This window comes from Equus caballus, chromosome 11 (assembly GCF_041296265.1).
Source record: "Equus caballus isolate H_3958 breed thoroughbred chromosome 11, TB-T2T, whole genome shotgun sequence".
NCBI lineage: Eukaryota > Metazoa > Chordata > Mammalia > Perissodactyla > Equidae > Equus > Equus caballus.
In genome coordinates, this window is record NC_091694.1 from 40,116,224 (window position 1) to 40,136,576 (window position 20,353).

General features: G+C 40.2%; 1 protein-coding gene across 2 annotated transcripts in view; it reads left to right on the forward strand.

Moving 5' to 3' along the window:
• The window catches only part of MYO1D (myosin ID), a 319,245-nt gene that overhangs the window by 220,133 nt on the left and 78,759 nt on the right, over window positions 1-20,353 (forward strand). For both annotated transcript variants that reach the window (XM_023653032.2, XM_023653034.2), the window contains exon 21: window positions 8,330-8,484. In XM_023653032.2, the coding sequence (XP_023508800.1) occupies window positions 8,330-8,484 (155 nt within the window). The remainder of the gene's footprint in view (window positions 1-8,329; window positions 8,485-20,353) is intronic.

The following is a 20,353-nucleotide window of genomic DNA, read 5'->3' on the forward strand; positions in this document are numbered from 1 at the left end:
AGGTCTAAGTAATGACCTAATCTTTTTAGCTCTCAAGAGCTAAATAAGCCAATTTGTCTTATAAATATAGAACTAAGACTTAAAAAGAACAGAGGGAACTCTCTGGCATAATGGAAATGTTCTGTATCTTGATTTGAGTGTCAAAAATCATCCACCTATACACTTAAAAAATTGGCGATTTTTAAAATCCTATTTGACTGATGGATGAAGTCGTATGGAGTATTTTGATGGGAGTAAGGTTATATATTTTAATTTCCAATTAGTTCTTTTTTTGCTTGCTGTTTGTAAAAATAATGAGAGGTAGAAGTTACCTATTAATATACCTAGTCTCTTTCCTTTAACAATTGTATTAAAAGATCCAGGCAAAAGTCTCTATGCTCAGTCATGATGCTTGCTTTTAGTTCTGTAACACTTTTATGAAGTGGACAAAGTCTCTTCTCTTACTTTGCTGCCAAAGATTACCAGTGGTTAGAAAAAATTAAAGCCAATATTGTGGTGATGATATAATAATAAATACATTTGAGTATTGACCAAGTTGCTATGGAGAGAAATGCTGTTTTATGTACCGTCGGGTATTGTAAAATAAAAATGATACAAATACACAACTTCATAGTTGCCCTGAAAAAGTGAAAGCCATGGGGCCTGACTGCAAGGAGATAATTCTAGTTGGACAAGCGCACAGATAACACATAAACGTGCCCGGTTGATAAGCTGAGTGATGTTGATGCGTTTCTTGTTGGTGAACGCTCCTTATGCTTCTGGAATACACCCTCTTGGTCATGGTTTGTTGTCCTGCTGAATTCAGGTTGTTAATTATTTTAGATTTTTGCATCTGTGCTCATGAGATTGGTCTCTGGGTGTGTGTGTGAGATCATCATCAGGTTTCGCTACCAGGATTAAATAAAATGAGTCAGATGGTTTCTATCTTTTTCTGTTCTAGAGCATTTTAAGTAACATAGGAATTACCTCGGCCTTGAAAGTTTGCCTGTAACATCATCTGTACCCAGTAACATTTAAAAGTGTCTTTCTGACAGCATAAAAATTTTTTCCCTAGTTATGAATTGATTTTGATTATTTTATCTTTGTTGAGTCAATTTTAGTAATTCATATTTTCCTATAAAATCATGCATTTCACAAACTTAATTTATTAATATGAAATCACAAATGTTATTCTCTTATAATTTCTAAAGGCAACACACCTTTCCTTAAATCCCTTTCTCATTCCTAATGTTAGATATTTGTGTTTTTGCCTTGTTTTTTCTTGACTAGACCCTGCCAAGGGCACTTGGTTCTTTTATTGATCTTTTCAAAGAACCAATGCTTAGATTTGTCATGTATGTTGTTTTTCTCATTCATCAACTTCTGCTTTTATCTTAACTAATTTTTATTTTGATAGATTTATTTTGTTCTTTCTCTAGCGTTTTGATATATAATTTACTTCCCTTCTTTCTTATTTAATAATTTTTCTTTTGAATGTAGCTTTGGCTGCATCCATGAATTTTGATCTGTAAAATTCTTTCTCATTAACTTTATTATCTGTAATTGCAACTGCAATCTCTTTAATCCAGGAGTTGCCTAAAGAGGTGCTTTTTTTAAAAAAAAATCTCAATAATAAGGTTTTTTTGTTGTTGTTAACCTTTTTATAATTTCCTAGTGTTATTGCACTGAGATTATAGAACATGACCGGTGCGTTTCCTGCTTTGTAATTGAAGAGAGAGGTGTTACTTTGTAGCCTAATACACAGTAAATATGTGTAAATGTTTCAGGGACCATAATAAATGTATGTAAAAGTTCCATTTAATTGCTAATCAAATCTGTTGATTATTTAGCCTCTTTCTACTCTTATTTGCTTTTTGTCTGCTTGAACTGCCAAAGACTGGGTCACCCCCTAAAATCACGAGTCAGTCCATTTCTTCTTGTGTTAGAACAGATTTTGCTTTATATGTTTCGGTGCCATGTTATTCAGAGCATGAAGAGTGGTGGTCTTCATTTTTTAAGTTATGTTTTTTGTCAATAGAAAACAAAAGAAAGTTTTATGTTTTTTGGTTTGGATTTTGCTTTATCTGTTATTACTATTCCCATCCCTGCTTTCCTTCTGGTATATCTTTGTCCATCCTTTCATTTTTTTATCTTTGTGTCTGTTTTAGATGCATCTTTTATAAACAGAGTATAGTTAAATTTTGTTTTTGACCTAACCTGTGATCCTTCTTCATCCAATAAAGGAGTTGTTTACCATTCATATTTGTTATAGAAACTGACAGTATTTTTTTTTCTTAATTGTGTTATTTAAGTGTTTTCTGTTTTTAATGCTTCTGTTCTATTTCCTTCTTTTTTTCTAGTTGCCATGTTAGTCAAGTTTTATGTATTCTCTTTTTACTAATGATTAGAAAGTTATACATTCTTTTTAGTGCTAATAATGATTACTCTTAAATATTTAACTGATCTCTGTTAATCAATAACAAGAATAAAATGGATTTACCTTATTTCCTCCTGTGAATGATGACAAAATTAATATTTCTCCTCTTCCCACACCTTCCTAGATTTTCAGACAGAAGAAGCAACTTTTTTAAAAAGCTTGTAGACCTGGATGTTATTTTCCTGTGCAGATGACTTATTTTTTGTGCATAGATACTTGATTTTTTTTCCCTTGATTCTAAAAATTCAGAACTTTCTCTGGGCCACATTTCCATATGATTCTCTGTTAATTAATTTGGGCTGGTACCTGTGACTCAAGTGCTTCTGACGTTAATGCATTTTCTTCTATTATTCCTTGATTTTCTGCAGTATCTATTCCGTGACTGCTTCCATTGTGTTTTTAATTTATCATGTTTATCTTTCAGAATTCTTTCTTTTCCTAATGTTGGTCTGTTTTGTACTTATTTCATAAATGAAAATACAAATTAGAGATTTTCTTTTCTAGTTTGCTCTGCTTTCTTGTTCTTACTCCGTTGCAAAGCAGGACTCTTGCTCTGATTCCTCAGACCAGCCTCCTCGTTCTGAAGTGCCAGATCTTTGTATTTGTCCGGTTGTATTCCCTGTTTGGTCTTCCTTACTGGGGAGGGCCCGGGAGAACTGAGATCGGCTGCAATCAGAGTGTGTGTCTGTCCTGTTCAGATCTTGAACACCAAAGAAGAGGAAGGTGTAGATTTATCATAGCATAGAGATCCCTCAGATTATGGGAAATAAGAAGACAACTGACGAGATGAAGGCTTGATAAGGAGTTTCACTTTTGTTCGGAGAAACTTATTTGTGTGTTGTGGCTGCCCAAAGATAACTGAGGCAGTGACCGCCTCCCTAACTGACATATTTCCACCCAGCCCCTTCCATCTGCATGGCACTGATGTAAAGGGTCTCAGATGCTGCTGTCATAGATTCTCTTTGAGTGTAAAAACCCTCAAAGGCACAGGCGTTTTGCTTATTTATCTTTTTTACCCCTGAGTTGCTACTATTTTTTATCCTTACCACAACCTTATAAGTTAGACAAGGCATCTAGAAAGGGAGACAGATGCCCTAAGAAATGAAATGATTCACTTAAAATCACATAGCTGAACTGGGATTAACACCCAGGTCATCCCTCACTCCACTGCTTTTCCCCACTTACCGTCCTTTCTCCCAGAACAAAAGGAGACATTCTGGGTGCTATTTGTCCTGCTTTGTGACAACAGAGGCTTCATCTTTCGCTATTTGTGAAGCAGAAGAAATTAGGAGCTGTTTTCTTTCTTTTCTTCTGGGACTCTGGGACGCCCATCGGCCTGAGCGTACATAAAGCCTCCCAGACGGGGTGGAGTAGGGAAAGGCAGGAAGAGAAGGTGGGAAGGTAGCTGAGAATAGTCATAGGCTCCTTTTCTCTGGCCCAGGCAGCTTCTAGGAAGGGGCCCTCTGTCTGGATGGTTGCAGCATTCGCTACTGAATCTGTGTCTTTTCTCTGAGCCCCTGCAGCTAATGTGCCTGGGATATGCTGGCAGAGTTACTGCTGTTAGAATTCTCATTTTATTAGGCTTTAATCAAGCTCTCCTGTGAAATGCTACATCAATTCCATTTTAAATTTTACATATAAAGTGATGAAATGAGAGTGAAGCATTCACAGACATAAAATGTTTTTTTAAATGAAAATGATATTTTTAACTTAACCATATAAAAATCATCTGGATGGCATACATCTCAATGGCAGAAAGATTGATATATTCTCTTACCAGTGGCCTCAGAAAGCCCACGATCTACAGAGGTTTGTGAAATGATTTCCAATTCCTTGAATATTTTCACTTCTTTCCATTAGCACCGACCCTGGCATTCTTTAAAATCAACCTAAGAGCTCACCTCCTATGAAAATTTATTCACTTGACGTTTAGGGCTACTTATTTATGTAGCTTATGTTCATTTGTACACGATATTTGAAAAAGCTTACTGTGATAAAGAACATGGGTCTGGGTCAGTCTGCAGGCCTGAGTTCCTGTCCCAAGGTCTGCAGATCAGCTAAGCTCTTTGAGCCTCAATTTCCTTATCTGTAAAATGTGGGCATGGAACTAAATGGCCTTCCAAATGTATGAACTGTTAAAGTGTTCTTCACTTGTTTGATATTTGTCTCTTCCACTGATCCAACTGGATTAGGAATCCCCCTAGAACAAGATTGTACCTTCAGCATCTTTGGTACTTCCATCCCCACCGCAGGCTGCTGGCACTCTGCTTTGCCCCCGGTGAATACCCCATCGATGTTGATCGCCAGACTGACAGCACCTGTGGTGGCCAGGAGGTGGCACTTTGGTATTTTCTGCAATAGAAGAACAAACCAGACAATGAGAAATCACTCGGCCTTCTCCTTTACTGACCAAAGTAGAATATCTAGGGATCAAAACAACCAAGGAGCTGTATTTTTTAAATTTACATCTAATAAATAAAACTGGCTTTTGGTGGTGGTGATGGTATACAGGTCTATGGGTCTTAACACATGAATAGATTTGCATAACCACCGCCACAATCAGGATACCGAGTCATCCATCCCCCAAAAATCTCCCTTGTATCAAGCTCCCTCTGACCCCAAGCCCTGACAACCACTGTTGTCCATCCTTAAAGTTCTATCTTCTAGGGAATATCACATGAACAGATCATAGAGTATGTAACCTTTTGAGGCTGACTGCTTTCACTCAGCATAATGCCTTCAAAGTGTATCTATGTTGTTGCATATCCATGATTTGTATCATCAGTTCATTCCTTTTTATTGCTGAATAGCATTCCATTGCATTAGATGTATTACAGCTTCTTTATCCATTCACCTGTTGATGAATATTCCACTTGTTTCCAGTTTTTGGTGATTATGAATAGAGCTGCTGTAAACATTCCTGTATAAGTTTTTGTGTGAACGTAAGTTTTTATTTCTCTAGGATAAATGCGTAAGACTGAGATTTCTAGGTCACGTGGTAATTCAGTGCCTGACTTTTGGAGCAACTGCCAAACTGTTTTCCCAGTGTTTGTACCATTTTACATGCCCACTAACAATGTATGAGAATTCCAGTTGTTCTGCATCTTCATCAGCATTTGGTATTGTCACTTTTTTGTTGTTGCTGTTGTTTGTTTTGTTTTTATTTGGCCATTCTGATAGGTTTGTGGTAGTGTCTCATTATGATTTTGATTTGCATTTCCCAATGGCTCGTGATGTTGAGTGTCTTTTCACTTGCTTATTTGCCACCTATATGTCTTCTTTGGTGAAGTGATTTCAAACCTTTTGCCCATTTTTACATTGAGTCCTTTACTTTCTTGTTGTTTAGTCTTGAGTTCTTTATATATTCTGGACACAAGTCCTTTATCAGATATGTCTTTGCAAATACTTTCTCCCAGTCTGTGGCTAGTCTTTTCATTTTCCGACCAGTGTCTTTCTCAGAGAAAAGTTTTAAGTTTGATGAAGTTCAGTTTAACAATTTTTTTCTTTTATGGGTTATGCTTTTGGTGTCCTTTGTGTGAAATCTTTGCCCAATCCAAGGCCATAGAGATTTTCTCCTATGTTTTCTTCTAGAAGTTTTATAGTTTTACATTTTACATTTAGAACTATGATCCATTTTGAATTCATTTTTCATAAGATGTGAGATTTAGGTCAACATTTATTTCTTTTGGCATGTCGGTGTCCAAGTTATCCGAATGTTCAAATTATCCTTTCTCCATTGAATTGCCTTTGCACCTTTGTGAAAAATCACTTGGCCATATTTGTGTGGGTCCATTTCTGATTCTCCGTTCACTGACCTATGTTTTTATCCCTTTGACAATTCCTTTGACAATTACATTGTCCTGATTACTGTAGCTTTATAATAAGTAAGAAAATCGGCTACTGTGAGTCTTCCAACTTGACATTTTCTTCTTTTTCCAATTGTTTTGACTATTCTACTTCCGTTGCCTGTCCAAACACATTTTAGAGTCAGCTTGTTGATATCTACAAAAAATCCTTCTGGGATTTTCGTTGGGACTGCATTAAATCTATAGATCAATTTGGGGGAAATTGGCATGCTAACAATATTGAGTTTTCTAATCCATGAACACAATATTTCTCTCTGTTTATTTAGATTTTTCTTTTACACATTTCATCAACATTTTAATTTGATTTCTTTCATCAGCGTTTTGTAGTTTTCAGCAATTTCCTAGACACATTTTGTTCGATTTATATCTAAGTATCTTTGTTTTGGGAGTTTTTGTGGAGGGTCATGTTTTTATGTTTGTTTCCAATTGTTCATTGCTAGTATATAGAAATATCTTTGTATGTTGGCCTGGTATCTGGTGACCTCGCTAAAACCACTTTGGTTCTGGGAGCTATTTTGTAGATTCCTTGGGATTCTCTATGTAGACAATCATGTAATCTGAATATAGAGACATTTGTTTCTTCCCTTGCAATCTGTATGCCTTTTAAATTTCTTTAAACCTGCCTTATCGCACTGGCTAGGGCTTCTAGTACATTGTTGCACAGCAGCAGTGCCTGTGGAAATGCCTGCATTGGTCCTGCTCTTTGGGGAGACATTCAGTCTTTCACCACTAAGTATGTTGTTAGCTGTGGCATTTTTGTAGATGTCGTTTATCCAGTTGAGTTCTCTTGTAAATCCTGGCTTGCTGAGAGATTTTTATCATGAATGGATGTTGAATTTTGTCAAGTGCTTTTTCTAAATCAATTAACATGATCATGTAGCTTTCTTTTTGTCTGCTGCTATGATGCATTACATTGATTGATTTTTGAGTCTAAACTGGCTTTGCATTTCTTAGACTAAACTCTCTTCTGTCATGGTGTATTATTGTTTTTATATGTTGTTGGATTCAATTTGCTAATATTTTCTTGGCCATTCTTACATCCACGTTCATGAAGGACATTGGATATTGGTTTGTAGTTTTCTTTTCTTGTACTGCCTTTGTCTGTTTTTGGTATCAGGATAAGCTGGCTTCACAAGATGAGTTATGAATTGGTCCCTTCTCTTCTATTTTTAAGAAAAGATATGGAGAATTGGTCTTCTTTCTTCTTTTAAATGTTTGATAGAATTCATCAGTGAGATCATCTGATCCTTTCCATTTTTGACAGGTTTTTAAGACAAATGTAATTTCTTTAATAGTTGTAGCCCTATTCAGGTTATCTATTTCTCCATGGGTGAGTTTTGGTAGTTTGTGGCTTTCAAAGAATTATTTGGTTTTGTCTAAGTTGTTGAATTTATGTACATGGAGTTGTTGAAAATATTCTCTTATCCTTTTAATGCTATGTGGTCTGTAGTGATATATCCTCTTCCATTCCTGATATTAGTAATTAGGTAATTAGGTCTTCTTTCTTTTTTTTGGTGGGGGGGTGGAAAGACTGACCCTGAGCTAACATCCGTTGCCAATCCTCCTCTTTTTGCTTGAGGAAGATGGTCCCTGAGCTAACATCCATGCCAGTCTTCCTCTATTTTGTATGTGTGATGCCACCACAGCATGGCTTGATGAGCAGTGTGTAAGTCCACACATGGGATCTGAACCTGCAAACCCCGGTCCGCTGAACCTGAGTACATGAACTTAACCACTACGCCACCGTGCTGGCCCCAGGTCTTCTCTCTTTTATTCTTTCAGACAGGAGTTTGGCAATTTTATTGATCTTTTGGGGGGTGGGGGGGAAGGTCTTTATTTCATTGATTTTTCTTTATTGTTTTTCTGTTTTCAGTTTCATTAATTTTTGTTATTATTTCCTTCCATCTGCTTGTTTCATGAAACTTGATAAAAATTAAAGTCATCAGGGTTACTAAGCAAAAATGTATTATTAAATTACAAAGTGCATTTTTAAATTTATTCTTTTGAGAACCATCCTCATAGTTTTCCATGCTTTGTCTTTTTGCAGTTGACTGGTCTGAGTGTCTCCAATGGAAAGGACCAACTTGTAGTGTTCCATACAAAAGACAACAAGGACCTCATTGTCTGCCTCTTCAGCAAACAGCCGACCCACGAGAGTCGAATCGGAGAACTTGTTGGAGTCCTAGTGAATCATTTCAAGAGGTAAAGTTTGATTTTTATAACCAACAACTTTTAAACTTGTGAAATCTTTAATCATAATTCTCGCTGAATTTCTTTTGTGCCAAATTTATATATTGAGTTATTTTCCTTCATAAGGACAACTTATGTCATCTGTTTCACAGAAGGCAAAATTAGCATCCAGGCTTGGTTTCCAGATTAGGAAAGATCCTCTACTTTTCCAGCCTCCAGCTGAACCAACAGTGAGAGATTTCCCTAATGGTGATTTCTTCACTGCAATCCAAATGTAATTAAATCCAAAAGATAGAAAAATTACTCTATATTCTTGTTATCGCAGCTTCTCATTTACCCTAAATATAATCAGTGAGTGTGTCTGCCATGAATATAAACAAGTTAGAAGGCAGTTTTTGGATGACATGTAGGTCCATGAAGACTAAAGGAGTTCCTGCGAGTGGCCTCTGGAAGACCTCTGGAAAAACATGGAGATGTGATGGAACATGGCATATTCTGAGAACTTCATAGTAAACCGAGGTGATGCCTGGGGTGTTTACGTACTTGTGTGTGTTGGGAACAATGACGTGAGAAATACAAGCAGGGAGCAGATCCTGAGGGAGATGGGGACCAGTGCATGAATAATTTTAAGCAGGGGAGTGATTTCGTCTGGTTATTTTGGGAGTTGTTTTAGAGATGGGGTTTTTCTTCCCATAGGAGGTTGTGGAGTAGTTGGGGTAGGGTGCTTCTCCACTCGACAGTCATGTGTTCTTCCCGTTGTGGCCCGCTCTCCGCCTCCCCGCCCCCTGAAGCCGAGTGAAGAGTGCTCTTCTAAACCTAGTGTCTGAGAAATGAGCCCAGTCCAGTTCCTTTTCTTCCTAAAAGACATTTCCCAAGTTGCCAGAAGTCGTTGAGCATTCCTTATTAGTATTGTTTTCTTAAGTTTAGACATGGCTTTTCTTCTCTAAACAAAGGCGTGTTTAGAATCAGATGTCTGTATGTCTAATCCTGCTGTGTTCGCTTTTGCTGATAAATGTGTGGGGTGTAATTTTAGAAGTGGGCTGCACAGACCACTTATTTTATGTTATTAAACCATGTATTCTATATATATGTATATTTGTGTGTGTGTGTGTGTGTGTGTGTGTGTGAGAGGAAGATTCGCCCTGAGCTAACATCTGTGCCAGTCTTCCTCTATTTTGTACGTGGGATGCCTCCACAGCATGGCTGATGAGTGGAGTAGGTCCGCACCCCGGATCCGAACCTGCAAACCTGGGCCGCCAAAGCAGAGCACTCGGAACTTTAACCACTGAGCCACAGGGCCAGCCGAAACCATGTATTCTAGATCAAAATAGATCATTAAATATCTTATATAGTTAAGTGCTATAAATAAGGTAATATTTAATAGTCCTCTGGTGGAAACATATGAGAATCTAACTATGGAATTACAAAAAAATAGCAATAAACATAAAAGGCTTTGAAAAATTCCCTTCCATTTGCCAAATAGTTATAAAGCTAAGGGAAATACTGAAGAATTTAAAATGGAAGGGAAAGACAGAAAAGTCGTCTCTGCCATAAAGTCTATAACTTAAATGGGCAGGCTTCTTTTTCTCCTAATATTTAGTTATGGCAAAGTGTGGACAATCAAAGGGATTTTAATTTGGATGCCTGTACTAATGAATAGTTTTCACCTGGGAAATTGAAGTATTTTTTTTCTCTATCTGAGTCCTTGTTTAGCAAATTCCAATCCCTGTTAAATGTCTCTACAAGTGGCAGAAAATATGAATCGGGTCCTAGAATCCATCAGTTGCTTTCTTTCCCTAGCATATGCATTCTGAGCTATGTTTCTAGTTGCATTCCTTCCTATCTTTAATATATGTAAGAATTTTAAATGTCTTTAAAATTTATAAAAGCAAAGAAGAGAAGATTATCAAGATGCTAGTTTTTTTTTTTTTTTTTTTTTTTTTTTGGTGAGCAAGATTGGCCTTGAGCTAGCATCCATTGCCAATCTTCCTCTTTTTGCTTAGGAAGATTAGCCCTGAGCTAACATCTGTGCCCATCTTCCTCTGTTTTGTATATGGGATACCACCACAGCATGACTGATGAGCAGTGCCTAGGTCTGCGCCAGGGATCCAAACCTGTGAACCCCAGGCCACTGAAGGAGAGCATGCAAACTTAACCACTGTACCACTAGGCTGGCCCCCAGATGCCAGGTGTTTTATAGTTTATTCTTGACGTTCTTATCCTATGAATTAAGAGGTCAAGTACAAATAAGAGAGAAAATCACTCCTTCCTGCCCCCGAAAGTGGAGGCTTGGAATTTTGATTAGAATTATAGTCATCAACTTGCTCTTGACTTCTTAAGGAAAGGTTAATTTTATTTTTTTCCAGCTATTTTCCTTTATTGTCAAGTACCATGTCATTGGTGTGACTTTGAAGAGCATATTATGTTTTACAAGCGTAATGACGTGGCACATAATCTTATTTGTCCCTGGGTTAATTATGGAAGTCCGAAGGGGAGAGGCACTTAAGTCGAGAACAGCTCATTGTCTTCCGGATAATTTCCCTAAAGCGCATTCCGAGACGTTCTCTAGTGAGAAGTTGAGAGCAAAGGGCTCAAAATAACAAAACATACCGTTGATAGACTAGATTTGAACAGGAGTCATTGTCTTAAAAAAGATTATAAAGAGAGAAGATTAGGACTTAAAGTCTTTGAGCAAAATCCCAGCCAAGTTTCAGAGAGAAGAGAGGGAAGTAAAAAGTTTGAGAAAAGAGTATCTCATTTTATTAGGCCAGCACAACACTGTACCCAAAACAAATAAAGTTAGCACAAGAAAATTGTAGTCCAATCCTACTTTAGTACAGAGAATTTTTTTGAAATCCTAAGGAAAATACCGAAAAATTGGTCCAAGAGTGTTTCAAAAGAGTAATGCATCATGACCCATGAGGCTGTACCCTAAGGATACAAGGATGGCTGTCCATTAGAAAGATCTGTTAATCTATTCATGTGATAGTCCTTAATAGAAGACAAAAATACTGTTTGGTAAAATTTAATATGCATTCCTAATAAAGTGAGTAAGTCTTCAGTAGACAAGGAGTAGGAACGAAAGCAAACCTGCAGCTGCCGATCAAAGTTGAGCAGAAATGGTTACAGGGTTACCCCCCAGGGGGCCTGTGGCCTAAAGAAGCTTCTTCTAAGTCATGCTGACCCCAGTGTATGGTGGGTGGGGAGAAAGGACGGACAACAGCTGAGGGCAGAAGTGGCCTCAGGCAGAGGACGCTGAAGTTTGGAGAAAGGATGACTTGAGGTCACAGCCTGAATCGAAACCCCGGATAGTAACCCCACCTCTTCAAGGGCTACACTTCAGCAAATAGCTGCCCCCACTCAAAGCAAGTAATAAACCAGACAGAAAACAGCAAGAGAACTGTGCATAGGCGATATGAAAATAAGGAGCAAAGAAAATAAGGAAAGGCAGATGAAGGAAAAAGAAAAATATGGCAGCAGACTTTACATTTAAAAAAAAAAAGCACAGACGAATCAGAACAGACACCATCCAGAACACCTGACAGAACCACACCAGGGAGTCCTGGTTCTACTCCACAGGTCAGAAATTACCCCCAGGGAGGAAAGGAGGGGCCCCAAAGTCAAATATGTTTGGGTTATGCTAATAAAGTTAAACAGGTTTCTTTATTGCATTACTTGCCTTTGTTCACTTTAAATACCCAATAGAAAAGTTGTCAGGATATGTGTATTATTCATATATATATGTGCATATATGTACACAGACATATACACTCATACATGATTATGTATATTCTAGACTAGTGCTGGGAAGATATGCAGGAAATGGATAACAGTGTTTGTCTCTGGAGAGGGAGAGGGGAGATGGGGTACTGAGAGAAAGACGTAGGAGGGAGATTTATTTATTTTTCACCGTAAACCTTTGTAATAAATATTGTTACTTACCTAAAAATTTTTTCATTTTAGTAATAAGCAAATGGCAGCTATTTTTTAGGCATATTATACATGGTTTTGAATTCATAGTTATTTTCCTTTCCTGTTTAGAAAAGCAGAAAAGAACAAAAGAGCTTTCTAAGTGAATGATCTGTCTCATGGCATTGGAATATTTACCTTAAAATAAACCCAAATAAAATCCCTTGGGATGTCATTGTTCTCTGTGGTCCGTTGCATGTGTCACACAAACCCAAGTGAGGTTTCCTTTTCTGTGGTTTTGTTCCAGTGGTTTGCCAGTCCAGTGTGCTTTGCAGAGGTTGTGAAAATGGCTGACTTGCCTTCTGGCGTGTAGCTCCTCAGCAGCGACTACCTGCTGGCGGTGAGCGTTTCTGCCCACTAGTAAACAGATGGTCTCACGTTGGCTGCCCTCACTACGGAGTCACCAGAAACTCTGTGATATTAAGCTGTCAAAGGACCCATCTGCCCTAAGCAGCTGTCCAGGCATTTGCCTGTCTGGATGCTGGAAACTTCAGTATAACCCCAATCTCGGGCATAGGAACTTCTTATTTTTCCTGCTCTGTTTCTGTGGGCGAAAGCCAGAAGTCAGTGCCATCTGCTTCTTGTTCTTCCTAAGCGTTATCTGCAATATCCGCTTAATGAAAGGAGCACTGTTACTGGATTTAACTGGACATTTGACCTGCTTCTCTGTTGTAGTTGCTTGTGTTCTTTCTGAGTCACACTTATAACCACGGGTAGACTAAGACTGGTAAGCCGGGCCAGTGGTTGCAGCCCGGACAGTACAGGCAAGGGGCCGGGGGAGAGGAGGCCTTCTGACCAGAGGTGGAGGGAGCAGAGGAGTGAGGCCACCTCTCAAAGGCCTGTCCGGCTGGCCCTCCGCGTCCAGCACCCCCACTGCTCACCACCTTCCTGCACTGCCACGCACGGCTGCTGCTCCACTCTCCCTGACTCCAGATACACGTTTTCATGTCCCTCAGTCTGTGTTCCCAAACAGCTTCCCTTGAATGCCTGGCTGCTAATCATAGTAGGTTAGGTTCCAGCTAAAAATATATAAGTAAAATAAAGATAGTTGAAAATAAAATAGATAGCCAACCGTAGAGGGCTGGTCAGTTAAATTATGGTCTGTCTCCTTGGTGGAGCACTTGGGCCATTTAAAATTATAATTTTGGAGGCATCTGATTTATGGTGACAGAACAGTGAGTGACCACAGTGCACCCTCCTCTGCCTCCCAACAGAACTATACATGAAAACACAGACAGAGATGCCAACTTTCCATAGAGCTGGAAACTAGAAATGTTGCTCAACCAGAGGCCGCTGAGAGGGACGTCTGTCACCTCTGCTCAGGTGTCACCTCCTCAGGCTCTCCTGACCGTCCTATTCGAGAAGAGCAGTTCACCCACCCCAGCACTCCTGCCCCCCTGCCCTGCTTGGCTTTTCGCCGTGGTGCTCATCTCCATCTGACACTGGATCTTTACCTCCTTATTTCTTTATTGTATATGCTCCCACTAGAATCTAAGGCCCATGTTAGCAGGGACTTATTTCTGTTGTTCAGTGCAGCTCCCCTAGTGTTCAGAACAGAGCCTGGCACTCGGAAGGCTCCCACTAGATAACTGTTGAGCACCGAGGCCGGCTGCTGGGGCCAGCTGGCCGCAGGATGCTTCTAGCCCTTCCCCACGGATATGTTTGTCTCGCCCACCGGAAGATAGAGACTTAGTCCTCCTTCTGTATGAGAGAAAGGAAGAACTCTTTACAGTTTCCTCCCTTTATGAATACCACTTTTCCTATACTGATTCCAGGATTACAGCTCTACGCAATGTAAGACATCTAGGACAGAAGTGAATAGGTGTTTCAAGATATTAAATCAGCAACGAAAAGAGCTGTGGGCTGGAAGAGCCGTGGGTACATTGTACACTGGGGGGGATGCAGCTTTTCATTTACTTTTTTTTAACAACTAAAGAACTGGAAATAACTTCAGACTCTCCTTGTCAGTAAGCTGACAAGGAAGCAAGATGTAGGAATTCCTGCTCAGATCAGCAGCTTCAAATAAGTAAAACACTTCAAAAGCACAACTAGAGGCTGTGCACATAAGCCAGCTCTTAGCTTAAAAGCTGAGAAATGGATGCTGACTACAGCTACAGGTGGACTGTAAGAAGGAACCCAGGAGAATGCATATGCCCCTTTTGTGTGAGCACCAGGATGGAATAGTTGTCTCCTTAGGTATGAGGCCTACAAAGAAAGACAGTAGCAGGGCCCAGCCCCGTGGCCTAGTGGTTAAGTTCAGCATGCTCTGCTTTGGCAGCCCAGGTTCAGTTCCTGGGCATGGATCTACACTACCCATCAGTGGCCATGCTGTGGCAGCAACCCACATACCAAATAGAGGAAGATTGGCACAGATGTTAGCTCAGGGCAAATCTTCCTCAGCAAAAAATAAAAGAAAGAAAGACAATAGCAGTGAGGAAGACACAGACTATAGACTTAAAAATAGAAGAAAAGCATATTTCCAAAAAGGATTATAACAGAAAATTCCCATTATAGAAAGTATCTGTATTCTGAATAAAACTCAAGAAAGCATAGATTCTACATAAACAAACCAAAAATTACATGACAGACTGAGATGAAGAAGGGGCTGGCTAATAAACAGAAATGTTCAGTTATTTGAATGAAGTAAGAAAAGATATTAAAGAATTTAAATCACAGTTAAATGTGGGAATGACACCGCTGGTATTGCAGAACATAGACCTGATGTGAAAGAGAAGTTTAAGAAGGTCTCTTGGTGCACAGAGGAAGAGGGCAACGACAAAGAAGTTGGCAGATATAGAGGACAGAGAACAAAATGTTTACATTCAAATAATAGATGTACTTGAAAAAGAGAAACAGCAAAAGTAAGGCTGTGTTCCATTGATTCTAAGAAGTACATTTTTAAAAATTTTAACCTCTCTGAAATTGGGATGTAGTTTATAATAGATGGATTATTACAGGGAAAATGGGCAACATCTTATTTTCTCAGCAATACATAGAATAAGGGTACATCATACAGAGAAGGCATCTTATATGCAATAAAATGTGGTGGTTTAAAACATACTAGAAGAAAATCTTCCTTTGCTGAAAACACTTTCTCTGAAGATCTAAAGTACCTGATTTGTTTACCATAGTGACCTTTTTTATTTATTTTTTATTTTATTTTATTTAAAAATTTTATTTTTCCTTTTTCTCCCAAAGCCCCCCAGTACATAGTTGTGTATTTTTAGTTGTGGGTCCTTCTAGTTGTGGCATGTGGGATGCCGCCTCAGCATGGCTTGATGAGCGGTGCCATGTCTGCACCCAGGATTCAAACTGGTGAAACCCTGAGCTGCCAAAGTGGAGCACACAAACTTAACCACTTGGCCACGGGGCCAGCCCCGACCTTTTCTAATTTCAAAGGATAGCAAAATATATATAAAAAGTATTTGATTATACAGACTAGGGAGTGGTTTGAGATTCCCCTACAAAGGAACAAAAGTTAGGCTTGCCTCAGTCTCTCTTCTGTAGGAGAATCCAGTGGGGCAACAGCTTTAGTCTGTTGAGGGGAAAGGTTAGGGCCCAAGAATTATATGCCCAATCAAGTTGTCACTTGTGTTTAACAGACAAACAAGCCCCAGAAATTATGCTACTAGGGTTTTTTGGAAGAGGAAAAGCAATGGTCCAGGAGTCCAGTCTGTCACAGTCTCCGTCTTTCGTCTCCAGTTCTCTTTGCTTCCATCTTTGTTCTCCCACAGTGGCTTCTCCTACATGGCTGGAATCTGCGAATCACTCCCCGGATCTCCTTTTCCAGCTTTACCGCCAGTGAGGAATTCAGGGTCATGTTCTCTGGGCTGCTGTCCCAAAACCCCAGGGAAGTGTTCCCACTAACTCAATAACTATGGACAGAGTAGTGAGATTGTCACCACGTGGATAAGTTGCCTTCCCCCAATGGCAGTCACTTGAGCCAGAGAAGTGGGTCTTCCCAGAATATGGAAGTCTCCAGTAAGACCAGGGGAGGAACATTTTTTGGAAGAGGGCATGCAGAGCTGGGTGGGAGTATTTGGAAGTGAGGTGTATGAGGCCAACATTTCCCAAAAGAAGCGGAAAGAGGTGCTGGGCAGGAAAAGCAAATGGTATAGACAGCATTGTTATTAATTTTGAAAACATAGAAACTGTATGAAAGTCCATGAAAATAAACATAGTTAAATCTATTATTGTGTTTTCATGCAGTGAAATAGCAGGTAGCCATGAAAGAACAATGATTATCTTTCTCTATCAGGGTTCCTTAAAGTGTAGGTTGCATCTGCATTGGAATCACCTGAGGGTGCTTGTTCAAAAGGCACATCCCTGGGCCCCAACCCCAGCCTTCTAAATCATAATCTCCAGGAATCTACACGTTGGTAAGCTACCAAAGTGAGCTCCACTCATTTCATCAACTCACAGAGAGAATGACTAGGAAGAGTGCATGGTCTTTTCTTCTGGCTATCGTGCTGAAGCCACTGTAATCAAAGTAACTTTTAAAAAAAATCAAACCACTAAAGCTTCATGTTTTTAAAATTATCATCACTGAGTAAGATACAAAATAAGCCTCCCTTCCTGCCCCAGTGAAGAAAGGTGGGGATGAGGCATGGGCTGAGGTTCAGAGAAAAGGGTAAGGAGGTGTGGAGATTAGACATGAGTTGAGCATTGGCAGATAATCACACAGGACCAGGCTTCTGTTTGCCACCTCTACTTGTCCCAGAAAGAGCCACCACTCATTCTAAGCAATGGTTTTTAATTACCCTAAGAAGTTTGCAGTTTGGACCTACCTGCCCATTTCCAGATAGGAACCCCACCTGCAAATAGCAGGCTTCCGCAGAATACACTTTATATATCCTCACCCATTTATATATCCTCACACCCATCTGCTGTACACAAAAGAACACAGAGAGGAATCTTAAAAGCCTTTCAGTGTGACTAAGCCAGGGCCGAAATCAAACAGCGTTAAGGGTAACAGCTGCTGTAGACTGAGCCATCTATTGACTTTCCATTTCTCTCCCTCTGTGCTGTGCCCATCTGCCTTGAGAAGCGGCTGCCCTTGGACAAAGCTCCCTTAGAGAGCACGCAGGGACACACAGTGTCATCCTCAGCTTCACCTGCTCTTATGGTGGAGATTTTCTGGGGATTTTGGGGCAGATCAAAGATACTTATTTGCTTTATGACATAGCCATCATTGCCTTTCATGTTGAAAGAGTAAATCCAAAAGTAGTGGAAAACCGATCATCTTTTCAGCTTCTCTGCAGGGAGATACTGTACATTTAAAGTACTCAGAGTACTTTTTTAAAGGCCCATAGCACTAAACATTCCAATATCTGCTGAAATGGAGATCTTCTGGTGAGGTATTCCTGCATTCCCCAAATAATCAGTGAATACCACCCTGGTTTGTGCTGTCTGTTGGGATTTTCTCCTAAATTGTCAGATATAACTCTTTAACTTACTAGGATTTTTAAAAGCATTCTTGATGTGTTTATTTCAAGTCTGATGGGCTGTATAGGAATCAGGGTATTATGTAAGCATAATATGCTTAACCAAGTGTTTTGTCTTCATACCATCATTGAGCCTGTGTTCACTGAGCCCCCACTACAGGTCTGGCTCTGGGTGGTGGGAGGGAAACAAAGAGGGGCCATTTGGTCCTTTCCCTCAAACAGCTCTTAATCCTGTGGGGAAGATGGCATGTCTGCCCTACTGCCTGATAGTGCTCTGATGGGTCCACAGGTAGAGGGCCCAGCCGTGGAGACATGGGATGAGCTGATTCCCTTTGCCTCTGAGAGTCAGCAAAGCCCTGATGGGGCAGGTGGTCATCCAGCTGGGTCTCCAAGGATGGCTGGAGTTTTATCAGTTGGGAATGGGGCAAGATGTTCCCCAGCGAAGGGAAGCAGGTTATGCAGATGTGTGGTGGAGAGAAGTAGCTTAAGTAGGAGCTCCTAAAACCATGCTGATGAATTTGAAATTTATCATATAGGTTAGGGGAAGAAAATAAGTATAAAAATATGCAACTGCCCAATGAGACAAGGCCTAATGACCTGTATCTTCCAGCCTAGAGATGCTCAAGAATATAAAATAATTGTCCACTTAAGGAAAATGGGAAGTTGAGAACACTAGTTGATATATAATGTCTGTGGCCCCCCACATGCCAAAAAAAATTAATTGAACGGAGAAAGAGCAAGGTAGACATTAGAAAGGCAGGGGCAACCCTTAGTACTAAAACTGGAAATCAGAAGTCCTCAGAAGGGTAAGAACTATGACAAAATTCCTTAACCTTCATAAGTTTTTTTGTTATTTTGGCTACCCAAAATATATAGTTATTAGCAGTAAAAATCCCTAATGAAAAGAACCTAGATTTTTACCTTCAGGAACAGTAAGATAGAGACAAATTAAAGAAACTTCACCCCATTCTACAGCCATTTTTAGGGAGAGGAGATTCCCAAGGGACAGAGCGAGTTGTGGCCATACTGAATGGGGAAGGAGGAGCTTGGGTGTGGGGATGTTTGTTGTTTGGTCTGTCCAGCAGCCCCCTCTTCTGGGACCTCCCTCTCCCCTGTCATGCATCTTCATAGTTCCCACCAGAGGCACCACATCCTTCCATCACCCTGCTTCCTGGAAGAGCTGAGCAGCGCTGGGGTGGCACCTGCCCCACGCTGCACCACCTTCCCTTCCTCAGGATTGTTGGGCTTCAGGCCAGAGAAGACCTGCAGGTCATTGCCTCTCCGGACACTTGGGAGCGGGGGTGACCACATTCCCAGAAGTCGAGAAAGCTGTTCTCAGCTGGGACAGCATACCTGACCTGCAGAGAAGCAGAGGCTTGAGGCGAAGCAGAATCTGATGCCTCCAGGCCCCATGTCTGCTTAACTGTGGGGCCACCTCCCTATGTTCTGCAGATTGTATGACCTTGTTCCATACTAAGATCTTGTGTGATCTGAAGCACGCCAATTTGTCAGAAATCAATTCAGCAGTGTGTATGTGGTTGACGATATTGTAACATACACTTGGAAACTGTTGAGAGAGTAAGTTTTTATGTGGTTTTTTGGTCACACTTTTGTGTTTTGTTTTGTTTTGTTTTGAGGAAGATTAGCTTTGAGCTAACTGCTGCCAATCCTCCTCTTTTTGCTGAGGAAGACTGGCCCTGAGCTAACATCTGTGCCCATCTTCCTCTACTTTATATGTGGGATGCCTACCACAGCATGGCTTCCCAGGCGGTGCCATGTCCACACCCAGGATCTGAACTGGCGAACCCGGGGCCGCTGAAGTGGAACGTGCGCACTTAACGGCTGCACCTCTGGGCCGGCCCCAGTTTTGTGGGTTTTTTGAGGAAGATTAGCTCTGAGCTAACATCTGTGCCCATCTTGTTTTTTTTTTTATGTGGACGCCTGCCACAGCGTGGCTTGATAAGCAGTGCATACGTCCACACCCAGGATCCAAACCAGCGAACCCCAGGCTGCCAACACTGAGCGCGCAAACATAACTGCTACGCCACTAGGCCAGCCACACAGTTTCTTTAAATGGATAAAAAAAATCAATTCACTGAAGGTCAATTTGCCAAATGGACAATTCACTAGATTTGCAAAAATTTGCAAAGTTACCAAAAACTGGTTTCAAGGAATATTCTTCTTGAGTGTGCTCCTCTTGATAGCGTTTTAAGGCATGTTCCGGTTGAGAAAAACCTAGGCTTTTGGATTGGCTTAGGTTTTTTTTAATGAATTTTAGCAGAAAAATAGACTGTACTCGATTTGTAAATATGTTGTTTGGAGTTTATTTAGAATGGTTAGAGACGGGTGTCCTTCTGTTAGATGCTTCCAAAGAACTAGCAAGCATGTGTCTTTTATACCATCATTGCGCCCTTACGGGACTCCAAAGTCCATATAACCATTCCCAAAGAGCAGTGCCGGACGTTGTG